Source organism: Zootoca vivipara, chromosome 2 (assembly GCF_963506605.1).
Source record: "Zootoca vivipara chromosome 2, rZooViv1.1, whole genome shotgun sequence".
NCBI lineage: Eukaryota > Metazoa > Chordata > Lepidosauria > Squamata > Lacertidae > Zootoca > Zootoca vivipara.
The window spans coordinates 103,153,346-103,175,474 of record NC_083277.1 but is presented as its reverse complement, the minus strand read 5'-3'; the positions used below and the strand labels follow the sequence as shown (position 1 = coordinate 103,175,474).

The 22,129-nt window shown below is 41.8% G+C and overlaps 1 protein-coding gene across 3 annotated transcripts in view; it reads right to left on the bottom strand.

The window, feature by feature from the left end:
- The window catches only part of PRKCA (protein kinase C alpha), a 211,982-nt gene that overhangs the window by 46,015 nt on the left and 143,838 nt on the right, over nucleotides 1-22,129 (bottom strand). For all 3 annotated transcript variants that reach the window (XR_009557213.1, XR_004691854.2, XM_035104019.2), the window contains exons 6-8: nucleotides 9,596-9,752; nucleotides 9,346-9,480; nucleotides 8,517-8,613 (exon numbers count right to left, since the gene is read on the bottom strand). Coding sequence is in view for 1 of the 3 variants with exons in the window: in XM_035104019.2 (XP_034959910.1) it covers nucleotides 8,517-8,613; nucleotides 9,346-9,480; nucleotides 9,596-9,752 (389 nt within the window). In the remaining 2 variants the exon portion in view is untranslated. The remainder of the gene's footprint in view (nucleotides 1-8,516; nucleotides 8,614-9,345; nucleotides 9,481-9,595; nucleotides 9,753-22,129) is intronic.

The following is a 22,129-nucleotide window of genomic DNA, read 5'->3' as shown; positions in this document are numbered from 1 at the left end:
CATCACCAAATTTGAAGTGGTTGTGGGTAAGGACAAAATGACAGAGTTTGGTAGCAAAGTCCACTGTGATTTTATCTGAAATGGTGTTCCTTATGGCTTGTAAACCATCGTTGTGTGGGATGTTGGTATACAGAGATTTGAATACGGTGTACAGTTCTGGTTGCCTCACCTCAAAAAAGATATTGCAGAGTTGGAAAGGTCTATCCAATTGGATGCTTGCTATACAAACACGAACAATGGATGAATAATTTCCTAGACGTAATCTGGACCATCCCTCAAGTAGGATTTGAAATAAAATATTTTCTAATGGAGCATTTAAGAAGCATCTTCTGCATTCTTTGCTTGGTATGTTTAAGTTAAATAGAAAACAAGTCATCAAGGCAGAAGTCTACAAGGTGAAGGCACTTGGAAAAAACAATTCTTTGCTGGCACTTACTGCCTAGGACAGATCATTACTATCATAAGAGAAAGATATTCCCTGGATGCAATTTTGCCTCCTCCTGTCTAGCCGTCTGAGCACCCCTAAGACAACAGCTTGAAGCCTGGAAAAGATTTTTCTATCAGTTCTGCTTAAGATTTGAGCAGTGATTTGGGTTTGTTATTCTTTTCACTGCACAAGTCAGTTGGCATATTCTGTGGTGGCTAGGCATTCTTGTTTGACTGATTTGAACGATAAATTGAGAAAGCATTTAATCAGGGTTGTGTGTGTGCTGTGATTGCACTGGGCAGGTTCTGAAATTAACGTTATTTTCTGGAGAAGTCCAGTTTTCATTAAGGGGGGAAAAAGCCAGTCTCTAGCTCTTAAAGCTGGAGGGGAATATAGGCTTGGAATTGTAATTACAAACTCATGGAACCCACAAGAAAAGGATGAATGGTATCTGCAGCACTCAGAGGCGATGGCACTGTTTTCCATGTTCTAGATAGCTCTTTGCCTCCTCTTATGACTATATTCAGATATATGCAAATTTACGCAGAACCTATAATTTTTACAGGTCATAGAGTCCAGGGTGTTTTTTTGGTAGTAAACTGTAGGTTTGCAATAAAGTCAGAGAAACAAAGACGTTCAGAATAGTAAATTTCACAGACCCAATCAAAAATACTTAATTCTCTGAATCAGCCTGGATAGCTCAGTTGGTTAGAGCATGGTGCTAAGAATGCCAAGGTTGCAGGTATGAGCATAGCTGTCAAACTCTCCCTTTAATAATAATAATAATTATTATTATTATTATTATTATTTATACCTCGCCCTCCCCAGTCAAAACCGGGCTCAGGGCGGCTCACACCAATAAAATTTCAATAAAACATAAAAAGCAATTAATTACAATACAGACCAAAATACAGTATTAAAATTTAAAATGCAGCCTCATTTTGAGTAGTCCACAAATTCAAGCCATGAGGGAGGAAAAACACAGGGGTCAGACTAAGTCCAACCCAAAGGCCAGGCGGAACAGCTCTGTCTTGCAGGCCCTGCGGAAAGATGACAAATCCCGCAGGGCCCTGGTCTCCTGTGAAAGAGCGTTCCACCAAGTTGGGGCCAACACTGAGAAAGCCCTGGCCCTAGTAGAGGCCAATCTAGCCACCCCATGGCTCGGGATCTCCAGAATATTGTTGTTTGTCCTCCGCGGGGCATACCAGGAGAGGTCCTCCGCGGGGCATACCAGGAGAGGCGGTCCCGTAGATACGAGGGTCCCTTATGCTGAATAGGCTTCCTTGCGAGAAAAGGGAAAACTTGACAGCTATGGGTATGAGACAGCATTGCAGGGGGTTGAACTAGATGGTCCTCAGGGTCCCTTCCAACTCTACAATTCTATGATTCTATGAAATCCACTCTTTGTAGCAACATAGTTTCCGTGAAAGCTCTTAAGCTGCAAAACACCATACAAAGTGGGTGGGTTTATTTGCTTGTGTTTATCCGTCAAAATAAACACATAAAAGAAAAATAAGAGGATAATATTGTCAAGAACTGACTATTATTAAGTCACGGCTTTATTGGATTATCTGAAAATAGGTAAGGATAAGCTCTCAGTCAATGCAAATGTGTGATTTATTTTTTTGCCGCGCAAGGTGCTAATCTTTTATTAATTTGTGTACATTAAAAAAAATAAGTGACAGGCTGCAGAGCTCAGTTAGCATCTGTAGCAGGGAGAGGGAGAGAGGGAAAGAGGGAGAGAGAGAGAGAGGGTCTGTATGAATGCGTGTGTGTATTATACATACATACCATACCATACATACATACATACATACATACATACATACATACATACATACATACATACTTAGATTCTCACTCCTAAAAGCTAAATTTCAAAAGCTGCAGTGGAAGGGACTTAACACAAGACGAGTCCTGTTGGATGAGACCAAAGGTCCAATTTTATCCAGCATTCCAATTCCTACAGGGACACCAGATATTTAAGGGTACTTTGCTTCTGAACATGGCATTTCCATTTATCCATCCTCTACAAACTTGTCTAATCTCCCTTAGAAGCTATCTAAGCCAATGGTCCTTGGCACCAGACCATCAGAGACTTAGAATCTTCTGGTGGCAGTTCAGTGCCTGAGTCAGAATTCCAGCATCTCTCTTCAGCTCCCTGCCATCCCCCTCCAATCTGTTCCAGAGGGTTGAGACATGGGGTGGTATTCAAATAGGTTTTACTCCCAAGTAGAATGACTTGGTCTGCCGTAGTCGAAACAAATTAAAAAAAAAATCCTTCCACTAGCACCTTAGAGACCAACTAAGTTTGTCATTGGTATGAGCTTTCGTGTGCATGCACACTTCTTCAGATACACTGAAACAGAAGTCACCAGACCCTTATAAGTCAGCAGACTTCTGTTTCAGTGTATCTGAAGAAGTGTGCATGCACACAAAAGCTCATACCAATGACAAACTTAGTTGGTCTCTAAGGTGCTACTGGAAGGATTTTTTTTTTATTTTGTTTGGAGGAAGACAGTTCGATACTGCCCAGAACGTCCTTGCAATCCTACAAATAACATTTGATTTTAAAAACAAACAAAACTAAGTGTGTAATCAGGGAGCCAGCTACTCATTCCATTATTATTTTTTACCCGCCCATGTTTTCCCGCCCCAGTACCAACAAACACTCAACATTCAATGCTATGGGAAAAGGTTTTTTTGGTTTTTTTTAAAAAGTGCTCCTCCGCACCACTGAAGTTCCCCTTTCATGATGCCAGTTTCTTGGGAAATGGAAGAATCAATGCAAAAAAGTTGATTAACTGTATCCCATTCAGTGTCTTGGAATCACCGAGCTGAGGCCACTTCCATCCATGCTGCCTGACCATTATTATTATTATTATTATTATTATTATTATTATTATTATTATTATTCATTTCTTGATTCATTAAATTTGTATACTGCCCTTCATCCATAGAACTCAGGGCAGTTCACAACACAAAATTACAATATAAAAGCCACAAGATACATAGTAAAAATAAGAAGACTAGCAAACCCATAAGCCCACACTCACAACATATTTAAAAGGGTATCAGTTGTCATCAGCCAAAGGCATGGTTCGAGAGGAATGTTTCTGCCTGGCGCCTAAAGCTATATAATGAAGGCGCCAGGCAAATCACCCTGGGGAGAGCATTCCACAAACAGGGAGCCACTGCAGAAAAGGCCTGTTCTCATGTTGCCACCCTCCGGACCTCTCGTGGAAGAGGCACACAAAGAAGGGCCTCAGAGGATGGTCTCAGGGTCCAGGTAACATGCTCTTCTGAGCTGTTTCTTGGTCCTGCAGGATCGCAACGAAACTTTCAGACTTATTTTTAAATCTCTCATGGATCCTAAATTACTAATAGTGATGCACAGTACCTGCCAAAATAAACTAAATTGCATGTGCATTGGAAATAGGCTAGGGGCCATAAAGGAATAATGATTTCAACATGTTCAATACCAGCTGCAGTTTACTCTTCTAATCAGCTGTGACTTCTCTGCTGGGTTCTGTTCTCTCACCTGGAACATTTGTGCCTGCACCAGGTAATTTTGAAAAAGGCCGTTTAGGCCAGGCCTCAAAGCCTGCAGCCAGTATGCAGGAATATATATTAGTGGCTGATTTCCACCCACCCCAATATCCCCTATGTTAGAGGGTCGTCGTGGCTACTCTAGAGTAACTCCGCTTGAGTCCAGTTTGTCTTTTATTGTGCAAAGTATTTACAGTGCAGAGATAGTGTAAAACATGACCTCTCAGTCCAAATCAGAATCCGGCACTGGCATATGTCTGTTCCTATGCCAGCAAAGTAGTTGGGGCACCCCAAAACGCCTCCCCCTTGACCTGCGTCACGGTGCTCTCCTTAACTCTTGTGCCGGAAGGAGCGATGCCCTCTCAGCCTCCTCCTGCTCAAGGCGGTGGAATGGCTCTCCAGCATCCCAGAGCCCTTGCCTACATCTCTCCTCCCCTAAGCTTTCCCATCGTTCCGCACGCTGGCTTCACTCTCCCTCCGAGTCTCTCCCCTCCCCCCTGGCTGCTTCAGACCCACTGCTGCTCCCTGTGCTTGGCGAGGTGGACATTAGGATGATGGGGGCTGGCTCCCTGTAGGGAGTCACCCTTACACCCTAGATGCCCATGTTTTAACTCTGGGGGTGCAATGGGTTTTTTTACATTATATTTTATATTCAAATTGTTTTCTCATTTATTGTAAGCCTCACAGAGATCAGGGCAGCATCTACACACTGTACAGCAAACAAGAGGGTTGTTGTGGGGAGCAAGATTCCATATACAAGCTAGTGCATGGGTAGGCAAACTAAGGCCCAGGGGCCGGATCCGGACCAATCACCTTCTAAATACGGCCTGCGGATGGTCCGGGAATCAGCGTGTTTTTACATGAGTAGAATGTGTGCTTTTGTTTAAAATGCATCTCTGGGTTATTTGTGGGGCATAGGAATTTGTTGGTTGTTTTCCCCCCAAAATATAGTCTGCCCCCCCCCAACAAGGTGTGAGGGACAGTCGACCGGCCCCCTGCTGAAAAGGTTTGCTGACCCCTGTGCATGTGAGATCTAGCAATATGACAAAAGGGCGTGCCCTTGCTGTTGCCTTTGTGGAGCCCTGCCTGAAACAGATCTGACGGCGCTGATTGCTAGCGATAAGGAATGAGCTTATTCAGGAAATTATGTCCGGAAAAATGGCTCCTCAGATCAGAAGCACTGAAAGGCTCTCAGGCATAAAATGGGAACACAAACAGCAGAACAGTGCTCTTCAGGAGGACTACTAGCAGTAGTGTGGTTTTTATTACTCTGTGTAATTAACTGGAAAAAAATATGACTAAGACTAATGTGAGCCAATAAAAAAAATGGAGAGATGCTGCAGTTTAATACCAGATAGATAGACAGATAGATAGATACTTTATTGTCATTGTACATAGCACAATGAAATTGAATGCCATCCCATAAAAATAAAAACAAAAACACAATTACCACTTGCATGATATGTACTCTGAGATGTCTGAAAACTAAAAAAGAGAAGGGAAAAAAAAGGAAATTGGTTTAAGCCAGGGGTCAGCAAACTTTTTCAGCAGGTCCAATGTCCCTCAGACCTTGCGGGGGGCGGGGGCGGGGCTGGACTATATTTTTTTGGGGGGGGAGAAAGAACGAATTCCTGTGCCCCACAAATAACCCAGAGATGCATTTTAAATAAAAGTACACATTCTACTCATGTAAAAACACCAGGCAGGCCCCACAAATAACCCAGAGATGTGTTTTAAATAAAAGGACACATTCTATTTATGCAAAAAGATGCTGATTCCTGGACTGTCTGCAGGCTGGATTTATATTATAATAATAATAATAATAATAATAATAATAATAATAATAATAATAATAATTTATTATTTATATCCCGCCCATCTGGCTGGGTTTCCCCAGCCACTCTGGGCGGCTTCCAACAGAAAAATAAAATAAAATAATCTATTAAACATTAAAAAGCCTCCCTAAACAGGGCTGCCTTCAGATGTCTTCTAAAAATCTGGCTGTTTTTCTTTTTGACATCTGATGGGAGGGCGTTCCACAGGGTGGGCACCACTAATGAGAAGGCCCTCTGCCTGGTTCACTGCAACTTGGCTTCTCGCAATGAGGGAACCGCCAGAAGGCCCTTGGTACTGGACCTCAGTGTCCGGGCAGAACAATGGGGGTGGAGATACTCCTTCAGGTATTTAGAAGGCAATTGGGTCGGATCTGGGCCCCGGACCTTAGTTTGCCTACCCATGGTTTAAGCTACTTAAATTTTCCACTGTGCACTCCATTAACCGTAGGAAGAGTTGCAATATTCGGCTCATTTGGTCTACAGTTCATAAACAAGGAACAATATGTCAATGTCCAAAAACGCATCTATTATTTCAATAGAAACAATGGCTTTATATACAGTTGCAAAGTATTGCATCTGCAGAAAATGTAAAAAATACGCCTTAATATTACATTGGTACAATTGGCATTTTTAAAAGTGTCCAGAACTTCAAAAGTATATTGACACTTCCACTGCTGGAATTGTATATTGTTAACATTACTGAAGCACAGTTCACCTTTTGTGCCTGTCAGAGGCAGTTCAAAATGTAACATGAAAATAAAGCGCTGTCTCCAATGATGCCATTCTGCTAGCGCAACAGAATTCCCCTACACTCCCAACTACCACGGACAATCAAAATTTGTTCCAGAGGGTTCGGAGACTCAATAAACGAAGAAGTCTGGGAACACAGCATTGGATACAACGTAAAATCTTTTCAGCAAGTGCCATATTCACACCAAAGCAAAAGCAAAATAATTAAGGATTCTACAACATTTGTGTAATTGATTGCATTTCTTTATATACCCTGTACCCAAAAACCTATCAGATTAAGATGATCAAATGAGATATTTAATTTTACCTAATTTTACTAAACTGTTCAAAAGACGGCCAAACATTTGATGGAGCAGGAAAAGAAGCTTAGAGGCCAATTATGCTGAGAGAATAATTATAAAAGGAAAGATGTGCTAGAAATGTAATAGAGCCAAGTCTGGAAACTCTTGATTTTCTATGGAAGCAGAGTTATAACACAACTCCCTACAGTGGAACAAATGATTTTCACAATACTGTCAGCTTCATGATGTTGTTGTCAGCATCAACATAATGTTAATATTCTCTAGAAGCATTTCCTAAATTCAACCACTTTCATTGCCTTCTCTGTACCTAACTTCCTTCTGTCCCCAGTCACCTTCTAGTCCTTAATCTTTCCAAACCACTTTTCTCAGGCCTCCTGTTTCCATTTTCTTACGCCACCCTCCTCCTCCTCAACATTTGCCTTTCTTCCTTTCAGGGGCATAGCAAGGGGGTGCCCTGGGTTCCACACTGGAGGGGGTGACAGACTCCCAAGTCGAGTGCTGCAGTGGTGCCCGGTAAAAAGTCTTGCTTGGCGCCGCACAGCGGCTGGCTTCCAGCTGCCACTGTGGCGAGCAAGGCTTTCTTTTTACCGGGCGCTGCCATGGTGCTTGGCTTGGGAGTCGTGGGGGGCGACCCCGTGATGCAGCATCGCACATCTGCGCATGTGCGCAGCGTCACACGACACCTGCGTATGCGCCCGGAGTTGTACGCCGGCTTTGCATGCATACAGCGCCGTGGGGTGGCCCCCATGCGACTTGAAGCCGAGAGCCGCGGTGACGCCCGGTAAAAAGTCCCACGTGGCGGCTGGCTTCCAGTTGCCGCCGCACCAAGCAAAGCTTTCTTTTTAGCGGGCGCTGCCACGGTGCTTGGCTTGGGAGTTGTGGGGGGGACACCCCATGATGCAGCATCACACGAAGTCTGCACATGCACGCAGTGTTGCACAATGTCTGCGCATGCGCTGAAAATCACGACGCCACACCCCCAGGTTTGCCGCCCCAGGTGCCGCTCTGGCTTCCTCTCTCCCATCACTCTGGCAAATACTTCTCTCAGTTCCTCTCTTTCAAGCAGAAACAGACAAAGAAAAATTACAAAGAAAAAGGAGAAAGACAAAATGAAACACTGTGCCACCCTTGGAGTCAGCACACATGAAATCTAAATAGCGTAGATGAGGTTACTAGTCAATGAATCTTAATTATACAGAGAGAGCTACGTTGGAGCAGAGACAAAAGGAAACCCCAGCTGTCAATGGGGCAATCATCAACCTGCTTGTGGAAAGTGGCAAGAAGATAGTAACTGGGTCCTGCTTCATTTTCATTTACTTAATGGTAATGCAGTCTACTGGAAAACTTTCATGTGAGGATAGGATGGAGCCCTCAAAGTCACAGAAACTCACAGTCCGCTTGCTATGTTGGTTCGATAGCAACAAATTACTGCCCCAAATTCCATTGTGAAAGTAGATTTGCACCATTAACATTGGCCAAAAAATATACAAACCAAGTTCAGTGTTAGTGATTATTGAAGATCCGTGGACTGGCAAGAGAAAGAATTGTACAATAAGCAAGAAATCTATCTGTTATAGCAAGCACTGCAGCAGCAGAAGCACAGAATCAGGCTCAACATGGGATTTGCCATACAATGTATGCTAATATTCTCACCTCAAACTTCTGTCTCAGTTCTACATTCCCATCATCATCTGCTTCTGGTATTGGAACATTGTAATACTCGCCTTCTTCCTCGTTAAGTAGTTTGTACCTGCATTCAGTGTATTAAAAGGAGAGACTGATTTTGCATATTTTTCTTATTTCAGCTGGCCTTAAAAAAGGGTATTGCCCAACTACAGATCTCAGGTTTCTTTCTTATGGGCCAACGTAACTACTTTCAGGTTAAAGAGACTCTCTCCTTAGTAAGTGTGCTTAAGTTTGCAGCAATAGCCTCAGATAAGAAACTTAACACAACATGCAGTGAGTGTCTGACTGTTTTTGCCCTTCCAGGGAAACAGTGAGGGATATTACTGAAAGAACAGTGATGGATATTACAAGAAAAAAGATTCCACCTAAACATTAGGAAGAACTTCCTGACAGTAAGAGCTGTTCGGCAGTGGAATTTGCTACCAAGGAGTGTGGTGGAGTCTCCTTCTTTGGAGGTCTTTAAGCAGAGGCTTGACAGGCATATGTCAAGAATGCTTTGATGGTGTTTCCTGCTTGGCAGGGGGTTGGACTGGATGGCCCTTGTGGTCTCTTCCAAATCTATGATTCTATGATTACATGATTGCTTTGATTTGATATTTTTAAAACCAACAAAAAAGAATAGTTAGTTTCTGTGTTTTTTTAATCCTCGATATCTATTGACTGAGGTTTTATACACTGTGCATTCTGTGAAAACACAGGTGATACATTTAGGAAATATTTAAACATGTCAATAGGATTTATTACCCATAACTATAGCAATTCATTAGTAACATAATCGCAACAAAGAGCTTTTTACCATCCACATGCAGGTGATTTCATGAGTTCCGACACCCCAAAAGAAAGAGAGCCCATGAAATCATTCCTAGTTGTCCGATCCCAATCCCAGACTTCCACGGATAATCTTCTGTCTTTGTCTGTAGGCTTTAACTTACTACAAAAAGAACGAAGAAGAGAAAAAATAGGTGCCATTCTGTTAGTTTATTAAAACACATGATGATGTTTGCAATTGGAAATATCACTAGGAAAAGTATGAAATTTCAACTTACAATGTGAATGTCTCATTCCAATGTGGATTAAGTGTGGAACGTATGGTTTTTGTTTTTTGTTTACTTTCATTCTTAGGATCTGGAATAAGTTTCAGCTTCACGTAAGGATCTGAAAGTCCATTTGGATCCATAGGAATCAGATTTCTCGCATCTCGTACTGAAAATATATAGATGAACAATAAGGATTAGACAAAGATTCAAAGGGGGGGGGAGGCTTTCCTGCATCTGAAAAACCCTTATGTCAGTGATATTGCCTGCACTGATAAGCTTTCTATAGGTTTGTGTGGGGTGATGGAAACCCCTGCAGAAGCCTTAGAAAATTGATGCTAACCTGATGCAAGAAAAAAAAAAAACCCACACCTCTTTGCCACCACTATTCATTGGAAAAGCCCAGCTCTTTTTACCCCCAGTACGAATACCCAACAACCGGACTGCCCTTGGTGACAGCAGCCAAAGTGAAGTTATCTGCAACAAGATCTAAAGTAGATTCAGGTAGGTAGCCGTGTTGGTCTGATGCAGTCAAAATATTTTTTTTTAAGAATTGTCCAGTAGCACCTTTTAGACCAGCTAAGTTTGTTCTGGGTATAAGCTTTTGTTATCTGAAGAAGTGTACATGTACACGAAAGCTTATACCCAGAACAAACTTAGTTGGTCTGTATACAGGCATGTCAAAAGTCCATCTGGCCCACCAGTCAGTTTAATATGGCCCCTGTGGCAGTTTAAGTTTATTTCCTGGGGTAAAATCCCCCCCCAAAAGCTCAACAACTGTGGGGTAAAATCGTTAAAAAGAGAGAAAAAGCTCAACAAATTTGGTCGGCCCTCACGCATGTTCACTTCATCAAATCTTGCCTTCTTTGAAAAAAAAAAAGTTTGGGTACCCCTGGCTCTATAAGGTGCTACTGGAATTTTATTTTTTTAAGTACTGTAGTATCTTATATGATTCAAGTTGGACAGCACTGGATAGTTCCATCCGATGTGTTGATAAATACAGATGAGGAGGATCCTTGATACAGATCTTTGATGTCTCCCCAGTTTAGGAGCAAGGAGATTAGGGATCCCTTTTTACCAGAGGTAGGAAAAGAGCACACATGCCCTTTTTCCACAGCAAGAGGAAACAGGGTTGGATTTCTAGTGATTATCAATGTGTTGGATAATGAAGTGTCAATACAGATACCCTTTTAAAAGATAAGGTCAAATTAGACATAGTTTTCAGTCCCACAGGGCCAAGAATAATTTAAATGCATGTGATTTGGAGCTAGATCTGGAGAAAAACCACAGTAGAAGGGCAAGCAAAATAACCGACTGCTTGGAATGCTAAATTCTGCATTAGGTATGCGGGCGTGGGTTCACTGGGGGAGATTATTTGATTATTAGTAAGGACAACAACAGTACAGTACTGTTGTGTCCTCAAACCCTCATGCAATTTTTTTAAGGAAGTCAATAACACCTGCACTCAGTTTCTCATTCAGCACATCCAACGCAATACTCTCAGCCCACAAATCAGGGCCGGCTCTAGGTAGACCCCCGGTGGTGCGGTGCGCCAGGGCGCCGGGCTGGTAGGCAGGGTGCCGCGCGGAAACCATGCTACACCCTGCAAGGGTGGGGGCGCCAGAGTGATCTCCGCCCCTCAGCGCCAGGGCGGCCGACCTGCTCGAGACTGCCCTGCCACAAATATTAGTGGGATGTGCTTATTAAAAAAAAAATCAATCCCCCACAGCAAAAAGGAAAGAAACTGAAGCTGATCTGATAAAACAGGATCGTCGACAGTGTCTTATTGTGTAAATTGTCTAATGCACTTGTATTTTTTCTCAACCACACAGAAACAGAGTTAGGGGAATGCCTGTTGCTCATCAATAGACCATCTGTTCTGAATGTAGGAGGCACTGGTTCAATCCCCAGAATTTCCAGGCAGCACTGAGAAAGTCTGAAACCCTAGAGAGCTGCTACCAGTCAGTGCAGACACTACTGGGCTGAATGGATCAATGGCCTGACTCAGTATAAGGGAGTATGCTCCCTATGGATTAAAATTCCTTTTGAACAATGGTAATTACACAAACCCGCAGAGCCCATGTTGAAAAACAATGTTATTGTAAGTTGTTTTTTTTAAAAAAAAAAATCACATAACAATTAACTGGCATGCCTGCTCACATTTTAGTTTATCTGTCTATACTCTATTGTGAGATGAGCAAAACTATTTTTAAAACCATTCCTAGGCAATGTCCATTTGATACAATAGCCCCACTGCATTGTCTGCATCCTTGTGTGTCTTCTTTATGCAGCCCCGAAATTCCCATCCAGATTTGAAGAGGAAGTCTCACACTACTCTATCCAGCAAGGATTTTTTTTAAAGTCTCTTAGCTAACTTTGTGTTCCCCTGCTGAACAACAACAATTAATGAACCCGGTGCTGATCTACTAGAGCAGGGGTGAGCAATCTGCAGCCCCACTATAGATGGAACAGTCTCCCTTGGGAAGTTGTGGACTCTCTATCCTTGGGAGGTTTTTAAGCAGAGGTTGGATGGCCATCTGTTATGGATGCTTTAGCTGAGATTCCTACATCTCAGGGGGCTGGACCCTTGGGGTCCCTTCCAACTCTACAATTCTATGATTCTAACTACAACTTCCCATCAGCCCCAGTTAGCATGGCCACTGGCCAGGGGTGATGTGAGTTGCAGTTCAGCAACATCTGGAGGGCCAAAAGTTCCCCACACCTGTTCCAGAATGACCTCAACCCTTTTCACTGGAATGGAATGCCATGATGATTCAGGCTAGTGCAGATATCACCTAGAGAAGTAAGTGTGGAGCATTTCTGGATTCCTTAATAACTCTACTCAGAGTATGGCTGGGAGAATAAGAGGAGGAATACTGTATCCTATTAAGGAACTCTTGTTCATACTTATTCTGCTCTACCTGTGGCATTTAGCAACTTATTGCTAATGACATAATAAAAAGCATGCCAGTATTTATCATATTAGGAATCACAGGTAAAATTAACGAAGTCGGACGACACTTAAGTTTGCCCCCACCCCCTCTGTGATTTTACTGCCCAAAGACAAGAGACAGAGGTGTCAATTCATATATTTAGTGGCAATATACAGTGATTTCTCCCATGCTGAACTGAAGACTGTAAGGTGCCCATGTGGTCATTTGTGCGATGGGCTTATATAAAGGGAATATGTCACGGAAAGTTCTGCTTTGGAAATATTAACCATCAACGCCTGGGTTTTGTATTGCTGACGTTAATCCCACCTGCTTTCAGCTTAGAACATTCGGTTCACATTCATTCAAAGCAAGCAGCAAAGAGGAGGCACAAACTGCTTCTTAAGCTTAAATAAGACTAGAATTGTCAATCACGAAATTGCAACAATTAAAACTCCCCACAACAACCAACCCTCCAATAAGATACAACAAGGTCATCAAGACTGACCCGCCCCAACAGCCCTGGGACATCTAGTTAACCCTTCCGCAACCCATGCTCTCCCCTATAGTGAGAACCTGCTTTGCAATAAACAAACAGCAAATTTCACCAAAATTTCCAATGAAGTCAAACATTTGGTGAAGTTTTAGAAGCAGCCAGAGGCATCATTATGTATTAAGAATGACTACATTAAAATTCTCATTAAATAACAGTTAAAAACAGGTATTAAAAAATTTCAAAAGATGATTAAAATTAACAGTTGCTAAAAAGAGACAAAAGCTATTAAATAGGGTTGGGGTGGGGAGCTGCCCTTTCATTTGCAGAAGGGAAACTGCAATCCAGTGTAGGCTCCATCAGAGGAAGTGGGCAGGTGATTTTTGCCCATTTCCGCTCCCCGCTGCAGCCCCCTACTCTCTCACCCACACAGTCCTAGAGGGTCTTCCAGTCCAGCAGAAGAGATTTTCAATGAGAAAAAGGGCTACAGGGGGGGAAGAAATATCAGTGGAAGTTAACGTCTGCACCGCTTTCCCAGCAGGAATGCCCTGCATGTGCAAGAACTCTGGACTCTGGATTGAAGAACGTGATTTGTTTTTAAACTGTTTCCCATCTTAATTTCTATTACCACAATAAAACAACAACTTGCAGACATTCAAGGCAAGTGATTTGAGTCCCTGCTGCTGCTTTCACTTGATTTCTGAAGGTAGAAAGTATTTGGATAATTAACTTAGGTGTTGGATAAACCAGAGTCTAATATTCTGTAAACTTTAATTATGTGCAGAAACAGCTCCATGGAAAAATCACAACTTGGAACATCTCTCCCCAACCAGCTTTTGAGAAAATGACCCGTTTTCCTTTCGGAAAATAAAAGCATGACTGTGGTGGGAGTTACAGTGGCACACTAGGGCTTTTGTCTAACAGAAACAATAAACAATGAAAAGCAAAGGGCTAAGAATCTCTAGCCATGTCACAAAAGCACACAGCAAAGGGTATATTTGTTCAATAAAAGGCCAGAAGAAGCATTTCTGAAATTATTGTTCTACACTATGAAACACAGCACTATGAAACAAAGCCACATGTACAGGTTGCATCATTTTACTTAAGATATTTTGTAAGCTTCCAAACGAAATGAAATGAACTGCTTGCTGCACTATTACATACTATATGCATTGCAGGGAGAGAAAAACAGCTCCGTGTAGTATTAGATACTGTATGGGTAAATCTATACTCCTTTCCAGAATCCAAATGATCAATTAAATTTGCCCCAAAGCAGCACTTAGCTTAAACTGAATAGAGATCCTGGGAAACAAATCCCTAATCAGAAAGCTAGGGTGGCACAATGACCAGCTTGCATGTATTGCTACCACGCCTTACTCTAATTGGATTGGATGTAGTGAAAACCATGGCTTAGTCTAAACAGGTCCAGGTCTCCAGAGTGATCACAGCTGTTGAGCTTCTGCCCTGGTCCTGCCACTACATACTACCCAGGGGCTAAGCTACATAAGCCTCGTGGGAGAGCACAACCCTCTCTAAACAACCCACAACATGAAGCCAAGGTTTGTTACTGGCTTCCCGATAATGGTTTCTTTGGGAGGAACATGGCACAAGCCGTTCAGGTGTAATGCTAAGCCTGGCACTCCGGGGTTTGTTTCGCTGCCAACTACAGGTGTGAGGATGAAACACACGTATATTACGGCTAAAGCAAGCCATGCACCTTGGGATTGTATTATGTGCAAATATTGCATTAGCACGTTGTGCGAATGAGTCTATTGAATGGCAAAAGCAAAGGGAGAATGCTCAAAGGAGAATTGTTAGCAAAGTTCACATTAAACACAGGTTGCTAAAGGAAAAAGGTCATTATTTTGCTCGCTTTTTTGTTTTCTGGCCCATTTGTATTTTTGTCTGCATAATTAGCACTCTGATTATGCCTCCCCCCTCCGCTGAACGAGCGAGTGCTTCTTTTTCAAAAGAGCAGGATGATGATGGTATTCGGAGAGAAATACTGTCTCTGTAGTCCACCTCTTTGATGGCAGCCTATTTTTAATGAGACAGGGTCAGGCATAGCTGAAAGGAGCAGCTCTTTACTACCCAAATGAGAGGTTTGATGTTAACACAGACACGCTAAAAAAAAAAAAAGCCTTAGAAAGTAAATTAGAAGCCCTCCCCTCCTCCAGAAAGCTCCCCCCACCATGCTTAGTCCATGTAGAACTGTTTCTCCACCTTTTATGAGGCTTTTATAATATTGAAGAATATAAAGGCTTTTAAAACCTTGAAGAAAAAGAGTCACAAGAGTTCAATTTGCAAGGTATTGCTATGTTCCTAAATAGAAACCCTACTTAGAGATACCAATAGCTTCTAGGGACAATAAGGCAACCAAACGTTACAGTTTCTTGTGACAGCCCCGTGGGAAGAAAGCATCATGTGGGTATATTCCAACTGCTTCTACATATGACTCAGTTTGCTGAAGACCTCTATTACCCCAATTTGCATAGGAAAACACCCTCCAATATTTATCTGATGTGAACAGGTACATCTTTTTCAATTATTATTGTTATTGTTATTAATACGACACCCATCCAACTGGCATCCAACATATTTAAAAACACAATAAAACATTCAATGTTTTTTTTTGTTTTTGTTTTTTAAACCAACACGTCCCTATAGAGGGCTGCATTCAGTTGTCTTCGAAAGATTGCTAATCTCATTGGCTTGGGGGGGTCGCAGAACTCCATACCCTCCAATATTTCTCCAGCGAAAGTAGCAATGTCCTAAGGAAAAGTGGGGCATTCTGGGACCTAATCAGAACCAGGACAACTTCTGTAAATCTGGGACTGTTCCTGGAAAATGGGGACATTTGGAGTGTCTGTCTTTTGACACAAGTGGTTTCCCCTTTCGTATTACTTTAAGTCCGGGAGGTGGGGATTGCCTTTTTAAATCTTTTAAATGTTATCAGTTTTATTCTATGCTAACTTGCTTGTTAATTTAATGCTGCGTGCCCCAATCTCTGGAATAAGGTGGGCAAGAGATTAAACCTTAGACAAAATACAAATAATAAATACACCGAACCAGAAGGGACACTAGTTCTCAATTATGACCAAGACCTTCAAGCATTCTGTACTTTTGAAACATTACACTGAAATAATGTGGGTTTGTTTTTTTTTGGATTTGTGTTTTGTTTTAAACAACAATGGAGGCAGGGACTTGCTGACAATAAGATCTACAACAGGATATGTTTAATGATTTGTTGCATATTTTTGGTACTGCAAATGCTTAGACCCGTCCCTTTCTCCTATGCTGTTGAGAACTTCACTCCCCCATGTGCCAAATGGAAATTAGTCTGTGCCTCAATCACATCTGCTTGATAGGTTGAGACTGAATCTAATCTCCAATGCAATAAATATTAGAGACTGAATCTAATATCCAATGCAATCAATATTACAGATACCAGAAGCCAACCTTTCCCAAATTATGCTACTTTTGATGGCAATAATATGCTCTCAGAGAGTACGAAACACATTGCCCACATGAAACACACACACACACACAAAAGTCAAATATTATTCTACTGAGCTGTCAAATGACACAATAAATGAAACATTAGACTTTTGCATTTTTATTTTTGCAGTGGAGCTGTTAGTCTAAGCACCAAAATAAATTACGAGGACTGTGTTTTCCTTTTGGCATCAAATTTCATTCCAGTTATCATCTTCATTATGCCCCTCTGCATTATGAGACTCTGTAACACACTACTATTCTCAGTTCAGCAAAACTATTTTAATATGCCTCATGAGGCCAATGACTCTTCATTACATTCACAGGTCTGACTTCGGAAAGGTAAGTTTATAATAATCACAAAGCATTAAAAAGTCTCTATTTGAGTGTGGGGAGAAAATAATGTTACTATATAACATAAAAAATATTGTGCTGCTTTATTATATTTGATGTTATCTGTCACCTGTCTTTGTAGGTGTTACTGATTTAACAGTATAGTATATACTGACTTCTAATAGTATAAGGTTATTTTAAAAAGTTTTATTTGATTATTAATACTTTATATGGCATTTAATTTTTATACTGTATACCATTTTGAGATATATATTTTTTGTCTTCAAGTTCTGTTTGGTATATTGCTTGATTTCTTTGAATTGTATTTGACTTCCAGAACCAATTACACTCATACTTCGGATTAAGTACGCTTCAGGTTGAGTACTCCGCAGACCCACCTGGAATGGATTAATCCACTTTCTATTACTTTCAATGGGAAAGTTCGCTTCAGGTTAAGTACGCTTCAGGTTAAGTACAGACTTCCGGAACCAATTGTGTACTTAAACCAAGGTACCACTGTATGCCTTTGAAATGTTAGCACAGTGTAAACAGCTGAAGTCTAGTCTTTAAGAATCTTCTACACTCTAGCCATGGTGCTCTCCAAGCACCCTCTAACACTGGAGTATAAATAATAAAAATGAAGCTTCCATCCTGCAAATCCAAGTCCAATTCCTGTGTGTGAAGAGGCAACAGAACTCCCACAGTCCAACATTTTTCCTCATATGCAGATCGACTTGATCTATATGGGGAAAATACCCCTACGTTTTGAGGGCTAACAGCAAAAATTCCTTTTTTCAGACTGGTTTAGTAATCAGTATACCTTGTTCTCTATGAGTGATACATTTCAGCTTTTTTGGTGACTTGGAAGTAACATGACCCCCCCCCCCTTTTGTTTTGTGTGTCCCCCCTAACAATAGGGCCATAGTTTCTAGGTCATCAGGAAATACTGTACATTTTTACTTGCTGTAAATAAGTAGCTCCCATATACCTTGGATTTATCTGTATCTGTAAACAAGCTCGCAAGGAGAAGCAGTGGCACATTGTGAAGCCTTATCTCCCTAGGCCCATCATTCCTACTTAGATGAGAGCCCTCCGTGAGTCTGAAGGTCTTAATCAAGAATTAGACTTTTTCACAGCCACAATATGCTAGGTTGACATTTTCACTGAGCTCTCTATAATAAACTCAACATAACTATTTCCCCTAGTCTGACACCTGCAGCTGACCATACAACCCTGAACAATGGGGAGGGTAGCTGCCACTAAGACTTTTGCATTTTGCATATTCTGCTTGCCTGCCGACCAAATTAACTTTGCAGTTGGGCATCTAAGCAGGTTGATACAGATGTAGGTGGCCCCTTATGTAATCCAGTTCAAAACCATTCATGACTTTCAAGGTAATCACCTGTGCTTTTAACTGGCCTCAGAAACCTACTGGTAACCAGTACAATATTTGCAATATACTCAAGTGCTTGACTGTATGGTTTTAGCAGTTGAGTGGCTGCATTTTGTACCAGTTGAAGCTAGTTGCCAGACTCAATAGAGGACAGGACTTCTGTGCCTTTCATTGCCCTGCTCTCTTTTGAGTCTGGAAACCTTAAAGAGAAACCAGCAGACCCTTTGTTTAATTTCCAAGCAAAGGGTCTGCTGGTTTCTCTTTAAGGTTTCCAGACTCAAAAGAGAGCAGGGCAATTAAAGGCATAGAAGTCCTGTCCTCTATTGAGTCTGCCAACCCTAGTTGAAGCTCCAACTAGGCCTATATTTGGGCCCAGGCCTATATTTACCATGGTAGCTGTATATCCTACACTCCCTCTCTTTCAGCCTTAAATAACTATGGTTTTTTAAAACACACACACACACACACACGACAAAGTTTACCTCAAAGGGGGAGATTAAGTATGAGCAGCTGAGGCAAGCATAGCAGCCACCTCCTCAGTAACTAGAGATGGTGCAACAGTGTCAATTTTGTATTCAACTCATTTTAACCTAAAACATTAAAATTCCGAAATAACTAGCTCTTCTTGCTTCAGGGCATCAGGCAAGGTAAGACCTTTTGCACAGAGCATTTTAAGAGCAAATGGAACTCTGATTCAGCCTCCTACAGAATTTTTCACTGCATAACACTAAATTAAAATCCAAGATCAGCAAAAAGGAAAATGAAAGGTAGGTGTGTTGTGTGTGTGTAGAGAGAGAGAAAAAAACAACAACAACATTACTTTCACATTCATCAACTGAAGCTCTTGGCCTCAAGTGGAAGTCAATACAAATTTGGAAGTAATGGAAGTGGCGTTCTAAAGTTTAAAGACCTAGCCCAAAATTTAAGATGAGAACCAATAGAAATAAAGGCAACTATTGAAGGAACTTGCTAAGGAGCAGTCAACCACCAGATCTTGCTTCATCTGCGCCATAAGGGGGAACATATTTCAACAGAATTCACAGAGATCAAAGTAGATGTATTATTAATATCCAATTCTTTTTCAGAATAGAAAAAAACTTCCCAATAGCCATGCTAGATGTGAATTAAGTCACAAAAAGGATATAAAAAGGTAAAGGGACCCCTGACCATTAGGTCCAGTTGTGACCGACTCTGGGGTTGCGGCGCTCATCTCGCGTTATTGGCCAAGGGAGCTTCCAGGTCATGTGGCCAGCATGACAAAGCCGCTTCTGGCGAACCAGAGCAGCACACGGAAACGCCGTTTACCTTCCCACTGTAGCGGTACCTATTTATCTACTTGCACTTTGATGTGCTTTTGAACTGCTACCGTATGTTGGCAGGAGCTGGGACCAAGCAACAGGAGCTCACCCGGTCGTGGGGATTCGAACCGCCGACCTTCTGATCGACAAGCCCTAAGCTCTGTGGTTTAACCCACAGTGCCACCCGCATCCCTCAAAAAGGATATAGCACCCATTTATTTAAGGCAGGATCCTTCACCCTATGATGTAAACTTGCCATCCTGTCCACACATTTGCATTGAAATATATGGCAATTTTTGCCATATGCATATAAAAATGAAATTCACTCTTCTGTTCCCCATTTTGTCTTACAAAAAGTGCTTTGCTTTGGATAATCATTGAGTTTCATTGCATTGTACAAAGTGCCTTGAGTAACAACTAGCGGTATTGATGTAGTTGTAAGCATATATATATTTTAAGGCAAGTGCATCACTTTACAAATCCTAATGACTACAGTACAGTGAAGTAGTATTGTGTCAGAACTAGTCTACAGGCATGAGTGTTGAAACCGGTTCAAGGTCATCAGCAATTTTCCTGAAGGTCTCAGAGGCATCTGAGGTCATAAAACAGGAAGATAAGATTTCCAAATTTCATACAGTACTGTCCAATATGTGTGGTGGCCAAAGAACACTAGAACCAATTTCAATAGTTCACGAATGCAAAAAGTTTAACAAAGAAAATGAAAAAGATGCTTAATCCATTTTATGTAGCTTCCACACTAGAGTCATTTAGCTCTCCTAGCACTGTTACCCATAAGCTGGAAACAGAATAAAAATGGAGGTTCTACACAGCACAATATAATGCAATATTTACCAGTGTTACCCTGCCTCATGGTCATCATTCTTCTGTAATGTTTACTCAGAAGCAAGCCCCATTTCACAGAAGTGAATGGTCTACCTCTTACTTCATTATCCCCAGCTACTCGCCATTTCTATGAGATAAACTCATTTCAAGAGGCTTCATTAATAAAAGCTCCTTCAAATTTTAATTAAAACCTTCCTGCTTGCAGGTTCTGGATTTTTTATTGCTTCTTCTCAAGCAGAGAAGTGAGAATGTTGCAAAGTCTACTAATTGACACTCAAAAACCCTCTCTTAATTTCCTCTTACTGCATACACTGCGGGGTAGGTTAAGAGAACTTTCATTATTTTCATATGTTATAGGAATTCTAAGGTCTCATATATATGGAAATCATATGTTCATAAATTTACAAGGCAAACACATACATAAGTATATAAACCACGTGTCTGAAATAGTACAGGAGAGCAATCCTGAAACCATTTTGACTCTCCCAAACTGACCTCAAATATTTCTCTGGAAGAAGGAAATGGGAAAGCCTCTCCATTGTCTTCTGTATACCTATCTTAAGGGTGTGTTTGTGTATGAATAGGGTGAGACTGTGACCTGGATTCAGGAACTACCGTAAGTATTTAGCATCTCAAAAGGAACGGCCAGACTGCCCAGGTAAAGCAATTAAGTGACCGTTATCAATATCCTGCCAGATAGGATTTCTGCTATAGCCCGCCTCCTTCTGAGATGTATGTACAGTATGATGTTTTTTGGGGGTGGTCTTGAGCTACAGGGTGGGCAATTTCAGAAGTCTATATAAGGGCTTGCCAATTAAAAGTGTGTGAACAAAGGATGGCAATTCTAGACATTGGCGGAGGAAGAGGAATGCGGGGGGAGCACGGTGCCCCTGGCAGCGCAATCCTGGTGGGGTGCCATTGCGGCTCCCCCCCGCACTGGTTGCCACGCCCCCAGGACGCACAGCACACCCGTGGGCCGCAATGCACACCCTGGGATGCACACAAGCCCCACCCCCACCTGCTCTCCCCCCCCCCCACGGTGCCAGAGCATGAAGCACCACTACTGATTCTAGAGAAACAAGCTAGTAAGGATTCTCTTTTCCCTATATACTTCCAAGCACAGCACAAATTAAATTTAGGGATCCAATGCAATTTATCCAGTATGGGGGCAACTCCTTCTCAAAATAACTGCTGAAACATCAAGCATGCCACAGATAACCCTGCCAGACTCAAGGGGTGTATATACACAAACACACACTAAAATCAGAAATAAATGCTTTATTTTATATACATACACACATCACACAAACTGTGTATATATATGACACATTTTTATTATTTTACTATTGCCTTGGAAATAATAACCTTGGAACTAAAAGCAATAGGACCACAGAAAACAGCCTGCTATCTCAGCGCAAATTCAACTTCCGACTGGTGCATTAACAGAAACAGACCCTAATAATGCTTTGCTCTCACTAAGCTGATCCCCTTCATGGATCAATGCCTTGTCGTGGCGAAGGGGCTTGAATAACTCAGAGAAGCTATGAGCTATGCCATGCAGGGCCACCCAAGATGGACAGGTCATAGTGGAGAGTTTTGACTAAACGTGATCCACCTGGAGAAGGAACTGGCAAGCCACTCCAGTAACCCTGCCAAGAAAACTCCATGGACAAAGACAACAGGCATATAAAAGTTATGACGCTGGAAGATGAGCCCCTCAGGTCGGAAGGCGTCCAACATGCTACTGAGGAAGAGCGGAGG